Source organism: Canis lupus, chromosome 36 (assembly GCF_011100685.1).
Source record: "Canis lupus familiaris isolate Mischka breed German Shepherd chromosome 36, alternate assembly UU_Cfam_GSD_1.0, whole genome shotgun sequence".
NCBI lineage: Eukaryota > Metazoa > Chordata > Mammalia > Carnivora > Canidae > Canis > Canis lupus.
Genome location: NC_049257.1, coordinates 7,251,690 through 7,274,082, shown reverse-complemented (window position 1 = coordinate 7,274,082; position 22,393 = coordinate 7,251,690). Strand labels below are relative to the sequence as shown.

The 22,393-nt window shown below is 33.8% G+C and overlaps 1 protein-coding gene across 2 annotated transcripts in view; it reads right to left on the bottom strand.

Annotated features, from left to right (window-relative positions):
• The window catches only part of PSMD14 (proteasome 26S subunit, non-ATPase 14), a 102,723-nt gene that overhangs the window by 4,091 nt on the left and 76,239 nt on the right, over positions 1-22,393 (bottom strand). For both annotated transcript variants that reach the window (XM_038584652.1, XM_038584653.1), the window contains exons 8-10: positions 19,686-19,793; positions 12,702-12,776; positions 9,458-9,583 (exon numbers count right to left, since the gene is read on the bottom strand). In XM_038584652.1, coding sequence (XP_038440580.1) covers positions 9,458-9,583; positions 12,702-12,776; positions 19,686-19,793 — 309 coding nt within the window. The remainder of the gene's footprint in view (positions 1-9,457; positions 9,584-12,701; positions 12,777-19,685; positions 19,794-22,393) is intronic.

Genomic DNA, 22,393 nt, shown 5'->3' with positions numbered 1-22,393 from the left:
AAACTTAATAATCTCGCAGCTGCCAAATTTCTTCATGTGTGAACAATGAACATGTAGGAAATGCAATCATCAGACATTTCCCATAAACTGGGAAGTTTGGCTGCATTTCACACCTTCTTAATAGTTTTGTAAACAGAGAACTTGAAAATGAGCAAAGATGGCAAGTGTCTAATTTTATAAATGGACAAACTATCTAGAGAATTTTCCCCAGTAGAACCTGCCTAAAGAGAAAAGATGGTGAATAAGTACTGTAACTACTGATTATTAGAGGATACTTATTTACAACACATCATTAAGAAAATACATTTATGACTCATAAAACTGGAAGGAAAAATAAAAGCTAATAACAGTCCAAATCTAGGGAATTCTAGAGAATATGTTCATTTTCAGAGTCAGATGTCACTCCTATTATGCTCAGCTAGTTAAAAAAGTATTACCTAAGTGGGAAATTGCTCCTCCTGCTATCTCAATGCTTTACATATATAGAAACATGAGCAACACCTAAAAAGTTTTTCTCAATTACTTTTACAAATCATGAGACTATACCTTACCGACTTGAAAACATTATTAGATGAATGGAACGATTCAAATAAGTTTGTACTCTGCATTCATTCAGTGTTAGTTGCTCTATGCTCATGTCAAAAACACAGTACGGTATTGGAGGGAGGTAAGAATCTTGGAATCTGACTCAAAATGTCAGTCAATAGACAAAATAGTTATTACAAAGTATTTTGGAGTACTGCAAATATCAAAGATGGCAGGTATGCAAAGATGGAAGTCAAAAAGCATTTAAAGCATTGATCTTATTTAAAAGGTTAAATAGAATGTGAAAAGCTCTAACTTAATTTTAAAAATCTTTTACATCATTTAACCACTTTACCAATTAGTTTTTCCATTTCCAATAATTAAAAGAGAGAGTTCACAAACTCTTTGAGAAGTGCAGATGGTAAAAAGTACTCTCAGCCATAGATGCCATCTGGAAAATGAGGAGCAGCTGTAGATTTAGGCATATACTAAGGTTGCAAACCCCCATGACAAAGAATAAGCACATCTCTTTCATTCTAAGATAGACCAGATCAGACCCGATCATCACATCGAACCCCTAAGTATTTTCTTCACTTACCTAGGTCACCTATATCTCATCTACCACCTGCGCAAGACCAGTCTTCATTCATAGTTCTAATCTGGCTAGTCACCAGGAAAAATTAAGAAATGGTAGCAGCAGAAACAAATGAAATTCAGGCACAGGCAGTGTCCTCACTAGGGGAACTTCTGTGTTTATGGCAACTTCTGTGATTTGGCATCAAATTTTGCTTTTGCATTCATGCTCTTCGGTTTACTCAACCAACAAAAAAGCACTGAAAATGTTTGTGGCTATTCACACTAGAAACGTTTTTAACAGTTTATCAACAAAGACCCCCAGATGGCTATCCCATCATGCACGGTCTGCACAGTTCTAAGAAATTCCTAGAATTTGGTCTGTTATGTTATCATAATCCCATCAGACGTACCCCCATCTTAAAGAGGCTTTTATGAAACCCAATTAACTTCATTCTCTGTCTTCTGGTAATGGTCAAATTTCTTAAATGGAAAACCTTTATCTCAAATTCTACCATTTAATTTTCCCTTCAACAGATACGGACTGGATTCTCTGCACTTCATTAACACCTTTTTAAGGATCTCCACCAGGTAAATTTCAACAAACTCCATTTTCTTGAACTTTCTGAACACCTTTAAGAGTTTCTCCAATACCTGTTTTCTCTTCTAATCCTTTAACCTCTCTGGTTTTATGATGTCATGTCTCTCATTCCACTTCCTACTTCTCTGGTCCTTGGGAGGCTTCTTTTTCCTTTGAAATGTTAAATTTCTTCACTCTATAACATGCCATGCTCCCATTTAAGGACATGCTTTCTAAATTTCCAAAAATTACCATAAAAAATATGGTAATTTCTTTCACCATTAAACAAGCTCTGCACTAGTGAATGTTAAGATAATGCATTTCACTTCTTTCCTGATTTTCTGTGAAGTCGATGAAGTCAATCTTAGTATATGACTATATAACCGAAAATCACATTACTAGGTTAAGGTGGTAGAGAATGAGTTTAAAGAAACGACTTTTATAAAACGTACTTGGGAAAGCAAAATTAACAAACATGAAACAATTAGAAATCTGAGACAGGATAAGATGTGTAAGTATGGAGAACATAAAATTGGCTTTCCTACCACTATCAGTATATTAATTTACTGAATCCTTAAAACATCCCAGTGAAGTAGTTAATCTACATTTTACTTATGCAGAAATTAGGCACCCCCCTCCTTTTAAGGAACTATATGTTAATTCCAGGAATACTTCTATTATAAAAAAAATATTTCTAACTCTCCTTTTGGAATAGCTTATAACATTCCAGTACATTCTATACCTGTCCTCAACAGCAGAATTTTCATTTTATATATTTAATAATCACTCGTTCTGAATAAGATAGTTTTTGCTCTTCAAGGAGCTCATATTTGGGCTTTACTTGTCTATAAATCTCAAACTGCAATGCAGAATGAAATATACAAAAAATGGAGCGTACACAAAGACTGATGCAGACACATTTAGCCATACGGCCAATAAGCAATGTGAATTCAACTGTACTATCTCCAAAGACCTTGAAGCAACATTCATGACAATTTAGGAAATGATTAGATTAGTTTTTAATGACACATCCTGAATAATAATTAAGCCAAATCCATGATTTAATAAGTGGCCTGAATAGCGCATAAGTTCTTTCTAAAAATCTTACAGGGAATTCAATTTTAAAGTGTAATTACACAAAACAGGGACACATAATAAAGATCCTATGTTTGCATATGCACACATAATAGAAATTATAGTTCAGCTTGTTGGAAAAATTTCTATGGCAGAATCTATTTGATGCCTACCCAACATTTCTCTTCCCCTTCTTCTTTGGTAATATAACCCTGATTTTATTAAAGACAGTGATGTTCCTAGGTAAAAGACCACACTATACAGCCTTTCTCAAAGCAAAGTGTGTCCACTTGAGTTCTGCCAATGAAATATAGTCAGAAGTGCTGCTGGGTAGGACTTACGAAAAGGATTGTGAAAGGAACTGATTTAGCTGGGAAGTATTCCCCGCTTTTGCCCTACCTTTTTTACCTGTTGCTGGGAACTCAGATGGGATGCTAAAGCTCTAGCAATGACCCTGAATCATGAGGATATCTACAGGATGGAAGCCAATATAATGGTAGTGGAGCAAAAGATAGAAGGAATCTGGGTTTGGGTCACCTGGGTGGTTCAGTCCATTGAGCTTCCGACTCTTTGTTTCGGCTCAGGTATGATCTCAAGGTTGTGAGACAGAGCCCTGTGTGAGACTTCGTGTTCAGCTCAGAGTCTGAAATTCTCTCTACCTCTGCGACCTCCTCCCACATGCTCACGTGCAAGCTCTCTCTCAAATAAATAAATAAATCTTTACCAAAAGTTAAAAAAAAAAAAGGAAGGAATCTGGGTCCATGATGACTTCAAAGTTTCATACTGGCCTTGAGTTGCAAGAGACCTACATTTCTATCTTGAGGAAACCACTGCCTCGTTGAGCTAACACAATCTTAGATAGAAGTAACACCCAGTTAATGCAAAAACTGAAAATTATTTAAGATTTACCTAAAATATATCATTCCCCTACTTTCCACCCTTGAGCAGACAGTGTTATCAACATAGTATGTTGAGATAAATGTGAGATAGGTATCTTTGAAAAGAGAAGGTAAGACAGTAGGAACTTTTCATATTGTTCTACAATTTAATTTTTTATATAATAGCGAGCTGTAAATATTTCTCTAAGTTGGTACTTGTAGAATTTTATTCTTCATAATAAACCTTTAAAAGAGAACATGTTAAAAACTTATATGCATTTAAAATTGAAAGATGGCCTCCAAAAATGTTATGTCACTTTACTTACCCACCAGTGACGCATTTTCCCAAATTGTTTTTTATATTTGAAAGAAAAAAAAAATTCTACTTATAATTTTTTTCTTTGACCATTTAATAAGGTTGAACTTTTTTTCCCATGTTTATATGCCATTTGTCTTCAGTTTTCTAGCTGTTTTGTCCAAATTATTAATTTTTAAAACAATTTTATAGGGATTATTTGGATATTACACAGTTTTTGGATACTAGCCCTTTCTCTGTTACCAGTACAAATATTTTCTCCCAGTCTGACTCCTAACAAGCATTCAATAAATGTTATTATTTTTATTGCAGATAAACTTTACTGTCAAGTTATCAAAACTTTAAAACCTCACTGATATTGTTACTAGCATTAAAGTAATCTTTCGAAAACCTGACATTAGCTTTACAATATTGAATCTCCCTATTTGGAAACAAAGGAATCTATTCACAATTGTTTTTAGTATTATTCAAATAAGTCATACACATTTATACATTTCTTATGGTAATTATTTCTAAGTATTTTGCAATTTTGGATGCTGTGACATGATTTGCCTATTATATTTTTCAACTGGTTTCAGCCTATGTAACTGCTTGGTTACGACCTACATAATTCTCTATTGTAACAATTCTAACAGTTTTCTAGTTTAGTCTCTTAGGTTTCTGTTTGATTGCAAACATATCCTATCATAGTTAAATAATGATAATCTGCCCTGGTTTCCCCAATATTTACATTTTATTTTGTTTTTCTTATCTTATTGCACTAGCATAAAACATTTTCCTACTTAAAATAGCTACTCTAGTAAACCAAATGCAATCATATAATTATGTTTTATATGTAAAAAAGTATATATATATATATATATATATATATATATATATAAAATGTACCTGAATTTTCTTTCAGGTTACAGAGCAGGCACTATTTCTATCTGAAAGGCAAACTGTCACATCTCAGAATTTACAGGACTACATGTTTGAAAACAAGGCAAATTTTTATGTCTCTATGTTATTCTTAAAATACTCTTCTACAATTCATTTTTCACTTCCACATTCACTTACAAATATGCAATCAAATATTATCAATAATTTAAAATTTGATGCAATCTTAGCATGAATAAATTAGGAGATCTGGAATAACAGAGTGTGGGTGTTGTAGTTCAGTAATTAGGGAAATCATGACTAGTAATGAAGCAGAATCTCTGTGTGGAATTCAGACTTGAAATAGAAAAGTTGGGACAAAGGAATTTAATTATTTTCTAATCTTCTTTCACTTTAGGAGCTAACTGGCACCTAACGGTAATTACCTTAGTTTAAAACACCAACCAATTAAAAAGAATACTACGAAGAATTGGTAGCATGGGCCTTTCTTTTTATATTTTAAGTGTTACTAAAAACTCCACCACATTCTCTTTCAATCACAGAGGGAATTACATTCTCAAATTTGGACTCCTTCATATCACAGCTTACACATTGTTTTCATTTTATAACCAAACCTTACAAGTTTTTGAGTACTACAGAGATTTTTTAAAACTGTAAAATAGGAAAAACTTCTGTGGATGGGCAGCAGTAACCATAAATAGGTTATTTCCTGGCAGTGGTACCAATATGAATTTACTTAAACTTGCAATGTTACAGAGAAATGAAAGCCATTCCTACAGTCTGCTGAATAATATTACTTAAGTCACTAATGTATAAAAGGTTAATAACTGTTCTAAGTATGATAAACTACGTCTCTCTCTTTAATATCACAATATGAAAACATATACTAGAAACATTAAAGGAATTTTTTCCCCTATAATCTAGAATCAACCGAGATTTCCAGCTGGAACACTACATATAAATCAGGGCATGCTCTTCAAAGCCAGACCCAATTCTGTTGGAATTTGTTTGTATGGGCCCATCAACATTTTTTCAAATCTAAGCTCTCTCCAGAGACTTCCTGCTACACGTGGCAAATTTTATACACTGTCTCTTGGCTAATATTTATTTTGGTAAGATGTGTTTAATGTAAAAAGAGAAATATTACTTTTTGGTGTGACAACCAAAATCAATTTTAACTGTCTCCAAAATCTTAAGCTCTAGCCTCTACCATAATTTTTAGCCCTATATTTCCACTGCTTATTTAAAATAGAATTCTATCTCCTTTCTCAATCCTTCAACTTCTAAAAATTGGAAAAATTTAACAGTACTAACATACTTATAGTCACCTTGGCAGGGAACCCTGAATTCATCCTTGATCCTCCTCCTCCTTTTACTTCATCCATCCAACGGGTGCCATGTTTTATTTGGTTACTGATGCCTCTGTTCCCAATGCCACTGCAGTAAAACAGGTACCTAATACCCTTTGCTTAGGTAACAATAAGCTTCTAAACAGAACCTCCATTTCGTGGGGCAACCCTGGTGGCTCAGCGGTTTGGCGCCACCTTCGGCCCGGAGCGTGATCCTGGAGTCCCGCAATTGGGATCGGGTCCCACGTCGGGCTCCCTGCATGGAGCCTGCTTCTCCCTCTGCCTGTGTCTCTGCCCCTCTCTGTGTGTGTCTCTCATGAATAAATAAATAAAATCTTAAAAAAAAAAAACAAAAAACCTCCAGTTCAAATCTCCTCCTACAGCGTACTCCTATACTGTTGTCAAATTACATTCTAGAGCCGGGTTATGGGTGTATCATGCTCCTGGTCCAAAATAACTCTATCCTGATAGTCCAGGCCCTGTTATTTGATTTCAGTAACTTTAAAAAACTATTCTCCCCTATTTACCCTCATAGATTATATATTTAAGACAAACACAGTTTCCTAAAGGTATCTTTGCCTTTTCTGTCTCCTCTTTTTGCTCGTAACATTTATTTTGCCTACGGTAACATTTCTCTGTATGTCCAATCTTATTCAAGCTTTAAGGCCTACTTCAAATGCTGTTATCTCGGGCAGCCCGGGTGGCTCAGGGGTTTAGTGTCACCTTCAGCCCAGAGCCTGATCCTGGAGACCCGGGATCAAGTTCCACATCGGGCTCCCTGCATGGAGCCTGCTTCTCCCTCTGCCTATGTCTCTGACTCTCTCTGTCTCTCATGAATAAATAAATAAATAATCTTTAAAAAGTAAATTGCTGTTATCTCTAAGACAGCATCCTAGGACTCCCACGACTAAAAGCAAGTGCCTTTGAATTTCTTTCTTTCTTTTTTTTTTTTTTTTTATTTATGATAGTCACACACAGAGAGAGAGAGAGAGAGAGAGAGAGAGAGAGAGGCAGAGACACAGGCAGAGGGAGAAGCAGGCTCCATGCACTGGGAGCCCGATGTGGGATTTGATCCCGGGTCTCCAGGATCGCGCCCTGGGCCAAAGGCAGGCGCCAAACCGCTGCACCACCCAGGGATCCCTGCCTTTGAATTTCTACAGGACTTCAGTATGATTGGACTTTTCTAGGGCAGTGTTTGCTAACTTCTAACTTGTATACAAATCTCCTGGAAATCTTGATAAAATGTAGATTCTAATCCAGTAGATATGAGCACCTGCATTTATAACAAGATCCCAGGTGATACTGACACAGCTGGTCTGTGGACAAATTGTGTATGTCAAGGAACACACCAATTCTGGTTCATTTGTGAACTATTTTTTACTGACTCTGCTTTCCTATAAATGAAGGAAAGATCCCTGTTTCCCACTGCAACTTGTATAGGAGATATCCAATAAACATTTGTAAAAAAAAAGGAAAAAAAAACAGTGTATAATCTGTATGTTTTATAAACTACAGGCTATCAATACATTAATGGGTTGTAAGCTCTATGTATGTGTATATAATATGCATATATAATTGAAACCATAAAATTGAGTTAAATGGGAAAAAACAGTATCATATGTAATAAGGGTAAATATTATTTTATAAAACTTTTGTTGCTATATACACACATATACATTTGCATGTACTGGGTCAAAATGTAAAATCTATTCTTCATGTGGGTTTTTGGTCAAGAAAGCTGGAAAATATATGTTATGGGTTGAATCATGGTGTCGCGCCCCCCCCCCCCCCCACACACACACAATATGTTGAAATCCTAACCTTAGTTAGACATTGGAGTTAAGCTGTCACAAACTGAAGAAAGCCTGGGACTAGCTTCAGAGGGAGCACAGCCCTGCTACTACCTTGATTTTGGACTTATAGCCTCAATAATCATGATGGAATATATTTGTTTTAAAACACCCAGTTTAGGGCAGCCTGGGTGGCTCAGTGGTTTAGCAACACCTTTGGCCTGGGGTGTGATCCTAAAAACCAGGGACTGAGTCCCATGTAGGGCTCCCTGCATCGAGCCTGCTTCTCCCTCTGCCTGTGTCTCTGCCTCTCTCTGTGTGTGTGTGTCTCTCATGAATAAATAAATAAAATCTTTAAAAACAAAACAAAACAGGGATCCCTGGGTGGCGCAGCGGTTTAGCGCCTGCCTTTGGCCCAGGGCGCGATCCTGGAGACCCAGGATCAAATCCCACGTCAGGCTTCCGGTGCATGGAGCCTGCTTCTCCCTCTGCCTGTGTCTCTGCCAATCCCTCTCTCTCACTGTGTGCCTATCATAAATAAATTAAAAAAAAAAATTTAAAAACAAAACAAAACAAACAAAAAAAACCCACCCAGTTTATGGTAGTTTGTTATGACAGCCCTTGGAAACTACTACAACACAGAAGATACATTTTAAGTCGTAGCTCAAGTATTTTTTTTTTCAATTTCAGAATTGTAAAAGAATAGAGTTATGAACGAAAATATTATGGCCACATGTATTTTAGCCCACAATAAATATTTTCAGGAGATTCTACAAAATGTAACTTTTTAAACATCCTCATATAAAGTGATCTCCCCTAGTTATTCTTCATTACATCATCTTATTTATTTATTATAGCATCAATCACAATATATTTTTATACTGTGTTTTTTTGTTTATTCTGTTTTCCCTACCAGAAAATAAGTTCTGTGAAGACAACTCTTGCTTCTTACCATATCCCCAGTGTCTGGCACATAGCAGGTTTTCAATAGACACTTATTAAATGAAAAAAAGAAAAGTTCATAAACTAAACTACATACAGAAGTATTAAATGCTATTGTTATTATCCTATATCTTCTTGTTTCTCTTTCCCTTCCAAGAAAAAGCCCTCTGATAATGAAGAGATTTCAAATGTAAAACTATTTTATATAGTCTATAATAGGATTGGCAAACTACAGCCCATGGGCCAAATCTAGCCAGCTACTTGTTTTATTAAATAAAGTTTTGCTAAAAAAAAAAAAAATAAATAAAGTTTTGCTGAAACACGGGCTCACTCACTCCATTATTTATTGTCTAAGTCTACTTTTATACTATGACAGCAGAGTTGAATAGCTGCCAACAGACTGGATGACCTGCAAAGTCCAAAATATTTAATCTGATCTATAAAACAGGCCACTCTATTTTTAACTATATATATATATTTATGCCATGTTTGGCATCTAATCATACGTATTCCAAAGATTATAAGTAACAAATATTGGAAGTAACTTTCACCTTATTGTAATTCTTGGCTAATTCCAACATCTCTTTTACCACTGATTCATTATGTTTACAGTGTTCACTGTAGTCTTGAAGTGTCAAACCTTCCATCCAACTCTTCTTATGCAAATTTAGCAACATCTAAAAAAAAAAAAAAAAGAAAGAAAGAAAAAGTAATTATTTTCCTGTATGGAGGATACTTCCTTCATTTGTCTTAAGAAACAATTTCACCAAAAAACCTTCAGAATTAATGAGCTTAAAATTGAATTTTATTAACTTAAACTTGAATAAGGATTCACCTAAATTTATATTAATAAAACCTAAGGAGTATTCTAACACCATGTATTTGCTGTCCTTCTGCCTCAAAGGCTATTTTCCTTATCTTTGCATGGTTTATGTTTCTCATTTCCTTAGAGATAGATGCCTTTCCCCACTATCCTGTATAAAAAAGTCACCTCATACTATCTTAAACATCTGTCTTCCCTTAACCTGCCTTATTATTTTTAAAATACTATCAACACTTGAAATTTATTATTGCATTTCTCTCACTTTGAAAAAAAAAAAAGAGTAGCTTTGCCCTGTTGATTTTAAGATCACCAAGATGTAGATTCAATAATACCTTATATATCATAACAGACATTCAATAAACATTTGTTGAATGCACAAATGAATGAATGAGTATGTGAAGCTACTATGTTACATACAAGGTCTCTAATACTCCCATAGCCCAGCTTTCGAAGTCCATGGTAAGGAGGTAAATGCCTCATTTACTGAATAACTTCATTTAAATCTTTCTGAGCCTCAATTTACATATCTAGGAAGTAAGGGCTCATACTAAATACTCTCTAAGTTTCTTTTCTAGTATTCAATCTGTAATTTTTAAAATGAAAACTTCATTACTGTCAGAATGAAAAGTCATGAAACTGGTTAAGAAATCACAACTTTGTCCAGTCTGTAATCAAATCAGCAAACTGGAATCAGATCACAGAATTAAACACCTTAGTTCACTGTTTCTCAAATTGGACTCATCCTGAGTATATTTTTCTTGAAGTTCCTAGGTTTTCAAGTTTAGAGTCTTAAGAGAGTTTTTCTTAGACTTATAACTCTATAAATGTTCTCTAGTTGAAATTGAATTTCTTTAAAAGACTGAAAAATATTTTGTAAACAAAAAATAGCTGTTGCTTTTACTGTTAGAACCAGTATATTTTGTGAGATCCACAACTCATGATCTGAAGATACAGCTAGAAGTGTCGAGTTTAGTTAAGAAAAACTGCTCCACTTGCTTAGAGTTTTGCAGTTATATGTCATACAAAGTTTTTTTTTTTTTTTTTTTTGTATGCTAGAGAATATGCTGCATGTCAAAAATTACCTGAGACCGCAAGACACAAAGCTCCAAATTCCTACATTCCCATTCAGGGGCTCAGAGGGACAAGAGTAGTTTACCAAAAACTGAAAAAAGCCTGCACAAGTAACTCCAATTTCTTTGCTTTTCATCTTCTCCACTGAGAAGTATTCTAGAAAATATATCTTTGGGAAATTTTGGTGCAGCTGCAACTATATATGTTATAAAGGTACCTATAATTAAGAACTGAATTTTCCTACCACTTCAAAAGCAAAGTTCTCACAGAGCATGTGGATATTCCTATCATGAATAAAGAAGGATTCCATTGTTACCCTTGAGTAAGTCTGAAGGTAAGTATATAGCTTGGTGGCATAAGAGTAAAGGCAGGGCTTCTGGTACTATAAAAGCTCCTCAAAAAAAAAAAAAAAGCTCCTCAACTGAGCTACTAGGAGCATAATCATATCATTAATTAACTTATATAGGTATTTATGTGTGTATGTTTTATGCCAAGAATAGTAGCTAAATTTTAGGGGCATCAAAAAGGGGGAAAGGTTGATTTAACCAGCCAGATATTTCCAAACAGATATTAGACTGATAAAGTATTTATGTACGTGAATAAACTTTTCAGTTTGTATCTGACTGGTGATCCTTTTCACGGTCTGTACCTATTCTATAAAAATTAAAAATAAGTGTTAAAAATATATTTCAATCTATCAACTAAATCTATCACAGTAGATACAATCTTTGGGACATAGGCAAGCAGCTGGAAGAAAGCTTTATGGCTGTGTCCCCCCTTGGGCCAAGGAAAAAACGGGCGGGCTCCTGTAGACCCTCACTCCTCATCATGCTCAAGGTGAGTTTACTGGTGGCTCTGACCTTTTAAAACATGGTTTATAAAACTTAAAAAAACAAAACAGAATTCTTCTTTCAATGAAAATCTTATACAGTACATTCTTCCCCACAATATATAAATGACATTAAAAATGGAGGCCATCTGGTTGAAAGACGAGGCAATATGGACAGCTCAACTTATTCTACTTCCCAGGCATCTCATGTATTAGAATCCCCTTCTAAGGCATCTTTATGAGGAACAGTTTCGATCAGTTAAGAAAGGTCTTATTTACTACTGATTACTTACCCTGTTTGGACTTGAGAATCACATAGGAACCAAAACTTACTGGCTAGCAATAGTACTCGATGTTCTTAAAAATTATTTTAAGTCTTTATCAGAGAGAAATACAAAAAGCTAATTTGGAAGATGACTAATTGTAATAGTAAAGAAAAAAAAGCAGTTCAGATTGTAATTTCAAAAAGCAAGAGGCAGACTTAAAATATTTGGCATTAGTTGAAATAATTCTAAAATAGTAGAAACAAAAGAATGCTAACCCACCAAGGTACTAGGTAGTTTTTAAGGTAACCAAATTTAAAAACTGCCTAGTATAAAAAGCGATAAGAATCTAGCTTTAAATATCTAAAACACCTTTTGATTAAAATTTCCCTTTTGATTCACCTTTAGTTTACCCTATGTAAAAAAGGTACTTTTTAAGTACTACGCAATTACAATCTCATTTATTCCTTTCAAATTTGGAAAGTTCCAAAAAGGCATTTTATTGGAAAAAGATAATCAGAAAAACACAGAATGAGGAGAAGATTTTTGTAATTAATCATAAAATCAAACAGAAATGTTTGTTTCCTACTTATTCTCTTATTCTAGCACCTACCAATAAGGTAAAATATCTTATATGTCCAATAAAATATTCCTTTATTTTATGTTCCCATAATTCATTAGGAATGAAAAAATATTTGAACACATCAATGAAAGAAATCAACAATTCAAACTCAAATATACTAGGTAATAGTTTAAATGGTCTGAAAAAGGATTTCCCCCCTCTCTCTAATATAAAAATTTTAACTTACCTTCTGTTCCAGTTCATTTTTCCGATAGTTAATAGTAATGGAGTAATAGTGTCTGTTTAGTCCATGAATTAATGCCTAAATGATTAAAGATTAGATAAATGATTAGATAAAGGACAAATTAACATTTTTGCATGTAAAAAATAAGTTTGAAACCATTGACCAAACTTATCTTCTAAAAAAAGGCTTTAACCTATAAAGATTAAATGAAAATATTTATTTTTTTTCTTCACTACAAGTTTAGAAGTGAGGTTTAGAGGTATGGGTCATATATTCTTCAAAATATCATGCACAGCAGCACAAATTCAACAGTTTCAGTAGTCTTGCTCAGAGTCAGAGATAGGGTCTGACCCCATCATAATCTAAATTATAAATTAATTATTCATAATTTATAAATAATAATAATTTAAAAGTCTGATTTTACAATATCGGGGGGGGCACTTTGTTACTTCAAAAGAAAATCATAATAATACACTTATTTTTTCACCCATGACTTAATGTAGGATCTCCCTTTTTTCTTAATTCAATTCGAATAGATTCAAATAATTGTGTCCCACATATGTCTCCAAATTAACAAAGTGAAGTTGGTTCTTTATTGGGTCTATTTATATTTACTTCATGATCTTATCCAGTGACAGGCAATCTCACTAACCAGAATTTTTTCCACTGCACTTGACTTCTAAGACAAACAGGCAGATCATAATAAAAATTTAAGCTAATGACATGGCTTTATTAAGAAACAATAACCCTGCCTGTGATGAAATCCATTCACAGCTGCTCAAATATTGAACTCTGGTAACAGATGTACAAATGTGGTTCAGAATGGTACTCTGGGGGACCCTATCAACCCAGAAAGACATGATAGTACAGAAATACACCTTGGACTTACTTTCAACAAGTATAAAAACAATAAGGGCTTTACAGTTAGCTCAAATATGAAGATAAAGCTAACCAAAACTACCACTCCACTCTCTATTTATTGGACTTTTATAGCGAAAGGCGTTAAGGTGTTGAGGTAAAAGAAGTAGGCCTAGAAGGAGGAAACATTTAGTGAGTATCCAGTATCTGCTTTACCTATTAGGTCTTCTAATCTTCCTAACAACTCAGTAAGGTAGGCTGATTCCATTTGTATTTTGATAGATGAAGAAAATATGACTGAAATCTTAATTTGTCCCAGTTTTATATAGCAAGGCAAAGGTGGGATTTGAACCCAAGTATTTCTGACTCCAAAGCCCATGTTTTTTCTACCGTAGTATGCTACAGTGTATCTCAGAAATTCTTGGATTAAGTCTTTATACTTTAAAGGATCAGGATAAAAACAAAACATAGGCAGTCTTATTTTAAAACTCTGCTAGCAAAAAATCACTCCACCAAGTACTTGTAACATTTTAGATATGTATCTGTAACAATCCATTCCTATCCTAACATCTGCTATAATAAAATGGTTGATGTACAAAATTAAAGTACTAAGTATATCTATTAAACCCTTATCCATCTCAATAATCATCAGGAGTAGTGAATCAAATTTCAGTGCTCAGAAATGCTGTGCAGATCAAGTAGAATTAATCCAGGTTTTCCTTAATATGTACTCATATTTACGTAAATTAGGAAGTGTATCCCCTGGGTGGAAGAATTAGAGAAGATACCTAGTCCTCCCAGTGGATAAAGCCTGACTGGAGAGTGAAACTTGCACTAGATTTCAGTTACTAACTGCCCCCTCATCGAAGCACCTTTGTGCAATGCCCTAACTGCATAATTCTCCATAGCAGCCATAAAGCTAGTAAGGGCTATCTATGGCTAATAAATACAGAAATAAGCCAATGGGCCCAGAGTCCACATTCTGGAGATTAACTATACTGCTCAAATAGATACAGTTTGGTATTTGAAGGCAATTACCTATACTTGATTTTTAATGACATCATTTAGATAATAGCAGTTAAGACTAACATGGGCAGCATGAAAGATCAGCAGGTGTAATTATTTTAAAAATATGTAAGTTTAAATAAAACGATATCCTCAAGCAGTCTTCCAATTTCACTTACTCACCTGCTGTGTACCCCCAGTACATTCCAAATCACAAGTAAATTGGCCAAGTACAGGCCTCCCTCTACATGAGCCCAAAAAACACAGCCTTGGTGAATAACAAATTCTCTCAAATTAACCAATTTAGTTGACAAGTTGAGGCAGCATATGCCAAACAGAAGATTAGTTTTATCAAGAGAGAGAACTAACCTTTTGGAGGAGTCAAACTGCAAATTAAGCAGAATATACTAGCAAATGCCATAGCATGTCAGGCAGATCAAGGAGAAAGTTATATAGCTAGGAAATTTCTTAAAATATCATTACTTAACTTTTTAATTTACACTTAACAAACATATGATGGACTTAGGAAAATTCAGGCAATTCTTCATTAAAACAGGATTTGTTCGCAACTCATTCACACTAATTGGCTATTTAAAATTTGCAACAGTTGATTCTTTTCTATAATATTATATACCGTGGGCTAAATAAGCTTTCAGTGGCTGACCTGGGAAACCAGTCACCTTCTATAGCCCTGTTTCTAGGACAGTATGTTTTAAATTCACTAAAAGCGGTGAGGCTTATTTATTTACTTCTTGTATATCCTGACCCTTGTTTTCTTTGCTCAAACCCTGCCAATCATTGAAGAAGGAAGTTCTGCCTAGATTGGTACTCATTTTCAGTCTAAGGGCCTATTTTAGATAAAGGATGGTTTGGAGGACCACAGACAAAGGGGAGTTTTAAGATCCTGCTGATTAACTTCTTGGTTATTTCTATGCTGTTTTAATCAATCTGTAGAAATTCGTCATTTTGTTAGTATGACAAATCCAAAACACTTAAGTCTACAAATAATCATTACAGTGAAATCAACTTCAAAATCAATCACTATTTGAATGACTTATCCTACTGTATTTACTCATTCATGTGATCTAGATATATCTTTGAGAGACCAGATACTTAATCCCAATGAATGTTCAGATTGGCTAAACCATTATAGCATAAATCACAGTGAGAAGGAAAAGTAAAAAACTTATAACAATAGTGATGTGGGATGTCTAGGTGGATCAGCGGTTGAGCATCTGCCTTCGGCTCGGAGTAATCCCAGAGTCCCAGGATCAAGTCCCACATCGGGCTCCCTGTAGGGAGCCTGCTTCTCCCTCTGCCTATGCCTCTGCCTCTCTCTGTGTCTCTCATGAATAAATTTTTTAAAAATCTTAAAAAACAAACAGTAGTGATGAGCAAAGGTGGTAGAAACGGAATAAAAATGTAAATAGTTAATAAGAGGCAGTCAGCTATCAGGTTGGAATGAACTGTATAAAACCATATTTTATGTAAAGGGATTGCTAACAACAGATCTTAAAATAAGATCTTTTACTTAAATGGCTTCTTATATAATGACTGTGTCAAATAACTACAAGCAACTAAAACCTACCCTCATCATATTTCATTGATACTGCCCAGACTATTGAGAAGAAGTTAAAATTGCATCTCCATATACTCACTCCTATGGAAAAGCAGGCATATTATAAAATACACGGCTTATGAACTGTTTAATAATAATAAACTTTTTTTTTAAGATTTTATTTTATTCATAGAGACAGAGAGAGAGGGGCAGAGACACAGGCAGAGGGAGAAGCAGGCTCCATACAGGAAGCCTGGCATGGGACTTGATCCCGGGTCTCCAGGATCACACACCAGGCTGCAGGCGGCGCTAAACCGCTGCACACCGGGGCTGCCCAATAATAACCTTTTTAGAGGTTCTTGATAGGTTAAAAAAAAAAAAAAAAAAAAAAAAAAAGTTCCATGCTTTTAAAAAAGCAAAGCATGTTTATTTAGATCCAAGGATAAGTCTGTTTGTCTTATATTATTTCACACTGATAATAAGGTGAAAATGTGGAGCTAAATAATATCCCTTAGATCATATTTTTAAATGGAGCTTTCTTCATATAAGTATAATAACTCGGAAAAGAAACAAAATGTGTTTTGTTGTTCCCTCTACAGTGGAGAACTGGGCAGAAGGCAAAAGAAGAGAGTTTCCACTTAAATACTTTTTGTACCTGTTGAATTTTGAACTAATATATTATCTATGCTTAAATTAATTATTTAATTAATTAAGTTCCCAAGTATAGTATAAAGAGCCAGGAGCCTAGATTATAAATACCAGTTCCTACATTAACTCACTACAAAGCCTACGAACTTTCTGGGTTCTCTGTTCTCTCATCTACATAATGACCACAATGGTTTCTTCCAGGGCAACTGTTTTATAACTGTTCATTAAGCACTGAAAACGGTATTTTTCAAATAGCTTAACTCTGTTAGACAATGCAGTTGTACCCAGGGCTATACTCAGAGGCTCACAGTCCTTGCACAATGCACCTGTGCATCAATAGTTACTAAATTTCTAAGCAGTTGACAACCCAATCTTTACTTATACTATGGCTCATAAGGATCTGGAATACTTTGAACAGTTTTTAAGTGAAATGGTTTAAAATGTTTAGTTACTAAAATAAATGTTTGTTAATCACCAATCCTATACATTTGATACTGGTCAAATGTTCTAAGTACAAAATAATACTAAGTCTCATATATTAAAACAAAAGTCTAGAATGTAAGCATTATACTTTTGCCTCCCTTTCAGGGTTATTAATGGCTTCTCTTACTTAGAACCTGAATATTAATGTAAACACTATTAGTTTTGTTTTGTGGTAGATATTTCCAACACTGTTTTAGTGCTTTAAAAATAAAATTTTCTGTAATATATGTTTCACTGTAGAAAGTTTAAGAAATATGGAAAAGGAAAAATAAGTAAAAAAATTCCATAATCCCACCACCAAAGGTAATCAATACTAACATCTTGGTATAGATAGATAGGCACAGATTATAAAACATGTATTTGCAAAGAGAAGAACTTGTATATCCTATTTTATAATCTTTTTCTTAACACGTTTTAAACTTTCCTCAAATTATTAAACAGTAGTCTACAATATAATAATTCCCCCACTACTATAATAGTAAAAAATCAGTGTTAGAAAATCAATAGTGATCACCAGCATAAGTGCTGATGGTTGCTGTCAGATTTCTATCTCTACTATTAAAAAGCTGGTTTAGGTACAAGGCCTCTCTTAACACAAACCTTCAAAATAAAACCCTTTCAGAAAGGCTTCTGATCCCTGAGTCCAAGATTCTGCTAACATATATTAAAATTCTATTATGAATATTAACTTCAGGTTCTTCTGGGTTGTTTTCTTTCTAGCTTGCCTTAAAAAAACTAAGAAATAGTTTTAAAGTGTGGCTTTGTTCTATTACTTGTTGGCTTGGTCCTATTTGAGTATTTTAGTATTGAAATTGTCTTAAAACTATAAAGCACCCAGATAGAGGTCATTCTGATGGGCACCACATAAACTGTGAAATAAACATATTTACAAATTTTAATTAGAAGGCAAAAAAAAAAAAAAAACTAAAATGAAAGAAAAACAATGATGTAGCTATTAGGTCCTCTTAACTTGGGTTTGGAATTTGCTCTATAAGGTCCACCTTAAGTTACAGACTCATAAGGTAGGACTAAAAAATAAAACTGGACTGTTAGAGAAAAAATAACAAATTTTAATATTGATTTTGCTCAATTTATAAAGTTAAAAAGCAGGGTTTACACTTAAAAGATGAAATCAGCAACAGGTGGCTGTTGAGTTGCAATTAGCAAAAAACTTCTGGCAGAAATATACCATGTAGTAATCACAATGACCTTGGATTGTGAGATGCTACTTAACCTTTGGCAAAAAAATAATGAAGCAGTATGATACTATGGGGGTTTATAAGAAAGGTCATTATCACAGGCTAAACAGGTCCAATAATATATTCTCCTGGAACATACAAGCATGGGCTTGTCTGTACCCAATCAAAAACACTGGTAGCTTATTTCATACTCATTAAACTTTGTAGTTTTTCCTGACTTATAAAACAATTTTATTTAAAAGCAGCACACCTCATCCTTAGAAACAAAATGTTTCACTTTGACAAATATTTCAGATGAATGACTGCTGTAAAAGTAAGCATCTAAAGGTGTAAAGTTATCAGAGTGTAACCCACGCTTAACCATGTTTAACTGTCAAAGCCACAACTCCCCAAAGACAATCATATGACAGAGCCAGGCTTCAGAAGGCAAGAAGCAATAGCTACTATAATGTCTTTGTCCTATGTGTTCTATTTAACCAAACATGGTATTTCTGTCCATTTAATTAATCTTCAGAGAAGCAATTAACTATATAGACACAGGTTGTGGTACATTAAAAAACATTTAAAATAATCTTTGCAGACAATAAAGATTTGTGTAAAAACAATGAGACATGTAAATGATACAAAAAAAACATTAATCGCTTGGGAGGATATTAAATGACTGCATAACTGTAATAATGGTGGTTGATGTTATTGGAAAGAAAAAGATATAAATAAAAAGTAATAATATAGATATATATTGGATGCATTTTAAATGTAGAGATTAAATTTTAAAAAGGCAGAAAATTTTAAGTGCCATTTACGAATTGTTTGTCTCTTAAAGTATACCAATTTTCCCATTTTTAATGCCATGAGAAATATCTAACCAATCAATAATGATATCCCCTAATGCACTCTACCCAAAACTTGTATTAGTCCTTTACTACAATGTTAACCATGCAAAGCCATAAGGTATTCTCAAGATAAAAGGCTCTCATATGCTCCCTTAAAGGGTATACTCAAACTATGTTAGGTAAGTTTAAAGAGGCCACTAAAAACAGACTCATAAGTGAGCAAATCTAACTTATGGAAGTGTTTCCATAATCTTCTCAAGCACAAGAAAAATTAATTGCAAACAAATTAAAATGCTAAGTATTAGATATTAAAATGGCCATTTATAATAGGCTTTAAAATGTAAAACAGAGTTTTAACACATTATCAAATACAAAAAAAAAAAAAAAAAAAAACAGGCATTACCTGGATAGATGGCTTGTTTAAATGACCCAGATTTGAGGTTGTTTGTCTTGGTTCATGTCCTAAGACCATCATATTAGCATTGATCAATCTGAAGGCATCAATAACAACCTGTAAAAATAAGGTGTCAGGTCAATTCTTTTTAAAAAAGCAAGTGATGATGCCAAGCAACAGTGGACAGGCATGATCAACTTGCATCTGTTTCTGGCCTATTTCCAGAAAATCATTTAATTATAATATTAATAAAAAAGAACCTCCTGCTGACTGTGCCATCAGCACACCACCCTCTATCTTGTAATGTAAGGTGACACCAATTATTGCAATTTTCATGAAGCAGTAAAGAAAAATATTAACTTTGCATCTTTATTATTGAAATACATCATTACTAAACTTCCACACCAAACAGCCTCCATTGGTGTGCATATGTTTGTCACCTAAATTTTACCTAATCAAAATGAATGACAAAGAGAAACTAAAACTGAAAGTGAGCACAAGCTAAGGGACCACATGTAAAGCCCAGCCCTGTCACATCAATTATACTACCACAGTACTTGAAATGACAACAAAATTACAGCCAGAAAGGCACTTGCTCCACGTATTCTCTTCTAGTCAGATACCTTTTACTTCTTGTGACTATAAAAGACTTTATACCTTGTCTGATGGCCTTAAATATCCAAGCCACTGTCAAGAATAGGAGGAGGCAAATACAAGAAAACCAAGGTCATCTGTGCTTTAAAAGCCAGGAACATGGTATAGAATGAGACAAACATAAGTTCATAGTAAGGAAGTAATAATAGGTACCCTTCTTTTTCTATGTGTATTCACTATTTCTGTATAAAAAGAGTCCAAATTCTTATATGATACAGTATCATCTATTAGCTCTTATATATTAAGAGATTTAACAAGAATCATATATTATCCTAACACTTTTTTTCTGTTCGTCATCATGGATTTGAAAAAACTCGTCAAAGCTTTTAAATGTTGTAAAGTTTTATATAAAGCAAGCACTGGGACTTTAAGACAGATGCTTCTTTCTGGGAATTTAAATCAATTGCCTAGAGAATAAATTCAATACTTCTGTCACATAAAAAAAATCTTAAAGCAGAATAATATATTTTTCTAGATTTGCCTTAAAAGTACTTAAACCGTGATTTATTAACATTATAAAACCTACCATCAACTAGACTGTTTTCCATTTCTTTGTAGTTTGCGTATAGCTGAGTAAGTATAATTAAGCAGAAAATCAAATTTATTTTCAAGTTAAGCCAAATGAAATCTAATCAAGTCTGAAAAATCTGTTTGTATATGTACACATGCTGTATACTAAATAAGATCTAAAGAAAGAAAAAAGTTACCCTTTCCAAAGGCTACCATTAAGGGTCAACAAACAGTACAAAGGATACAAACTTATACCAAAGCATTCATTACAAGTGTCCACTCTGGCAGGCCAAAAAAAAAAAATCAACTCTGAGTTTTGCTTTTATTTCTAACAGTTTGAATTTCCCCAGAGTCCTCTTGCCTCAAAATAAAACCAACTATCCCCAGAACATACATGATTTAATAGTCTGTGAAAACTCCTTTTTCTTTTTATACAATAACTGCAATTCAGACTTAACTTTCACATTTATATAAAAATAAATATGGCCTACATTTATACTTCTTGCTTGTACTTAGATTTTTTAATCATTTATTTTCATGAAACAATAAAAATAGGTACTAATATCAGACATGCTTTAATCAGATATTATAATAATTTCAAACACTTGTTTAAAAAATACAGAAGTAAAATTTTCTATTCAAAAGCACATAAAATAAAATTAAGATGTAAGCAAAAGGAGAAAAATGACCATTTGAATAAGATAGGTGTAACTTAAATAAGTAAGCGCAGGATTAAGAACTGCCACCATTTAGAGGGGACTTGGGTGACTCGGTCAGTTAAGCTTCTACCTTCAGCTCAGGTCACAGTCCCAGGGTCCTGGGATTGGGCCTCACGTTGGGCTCCTGGCTCAATGCGGAGCCTGCTTCTCCCTACCCTTCCTTCCCCCTCCACCCTCCCCCCCACCCTGGTACACTCTTGCTATCTTTCTCTCAAATAAATAAAATCTTTAAAAATTTTAAAATTAAAAAAAAAATTAAAACACTGCCATTTAAGTACTCCAGTATTTAAGTACTCGGGTAAATTTAAAAGCAAAGCATCATTTTGGCCCAAATGATTTTAGAGTATTTTGATTCCATTTTAAGATTTCAATAAAATCATTTGCAGGAAAAAAACTATCCTATAAAACTATGAAAATTCCATCATATACCACAACAAAATATCTGTATACTGTTTTATATTAAACACTTTCAAACTAAAACAGCAGGCAGCTATTTTACATGCAAAAATCTCCATAATATTTCTCTGGAATATTATAAGCAGGTGTGAAACCTCATAAAAAGGAAATGAAAATACCAGCTAAGTAGGTATTATCATCAGTTAGAAACAAATCTAAAATTTAAAAAAAAATAAATTATATTAAAAAATGAGAAAAAGATTTAAAAGCAATATATTGTTTAAGTATTAAATGATGGCCTATGTGAATGACATGCTTAGATTGATGATTCCTGAGTAGCAATATGATAGCCAATAGAAAAGAATACTTTAACTACACCAAGATTAAAGGAATTTGCTGCCATTGCTATAGCAACTGTCTTAAGGAAACTAACATGTT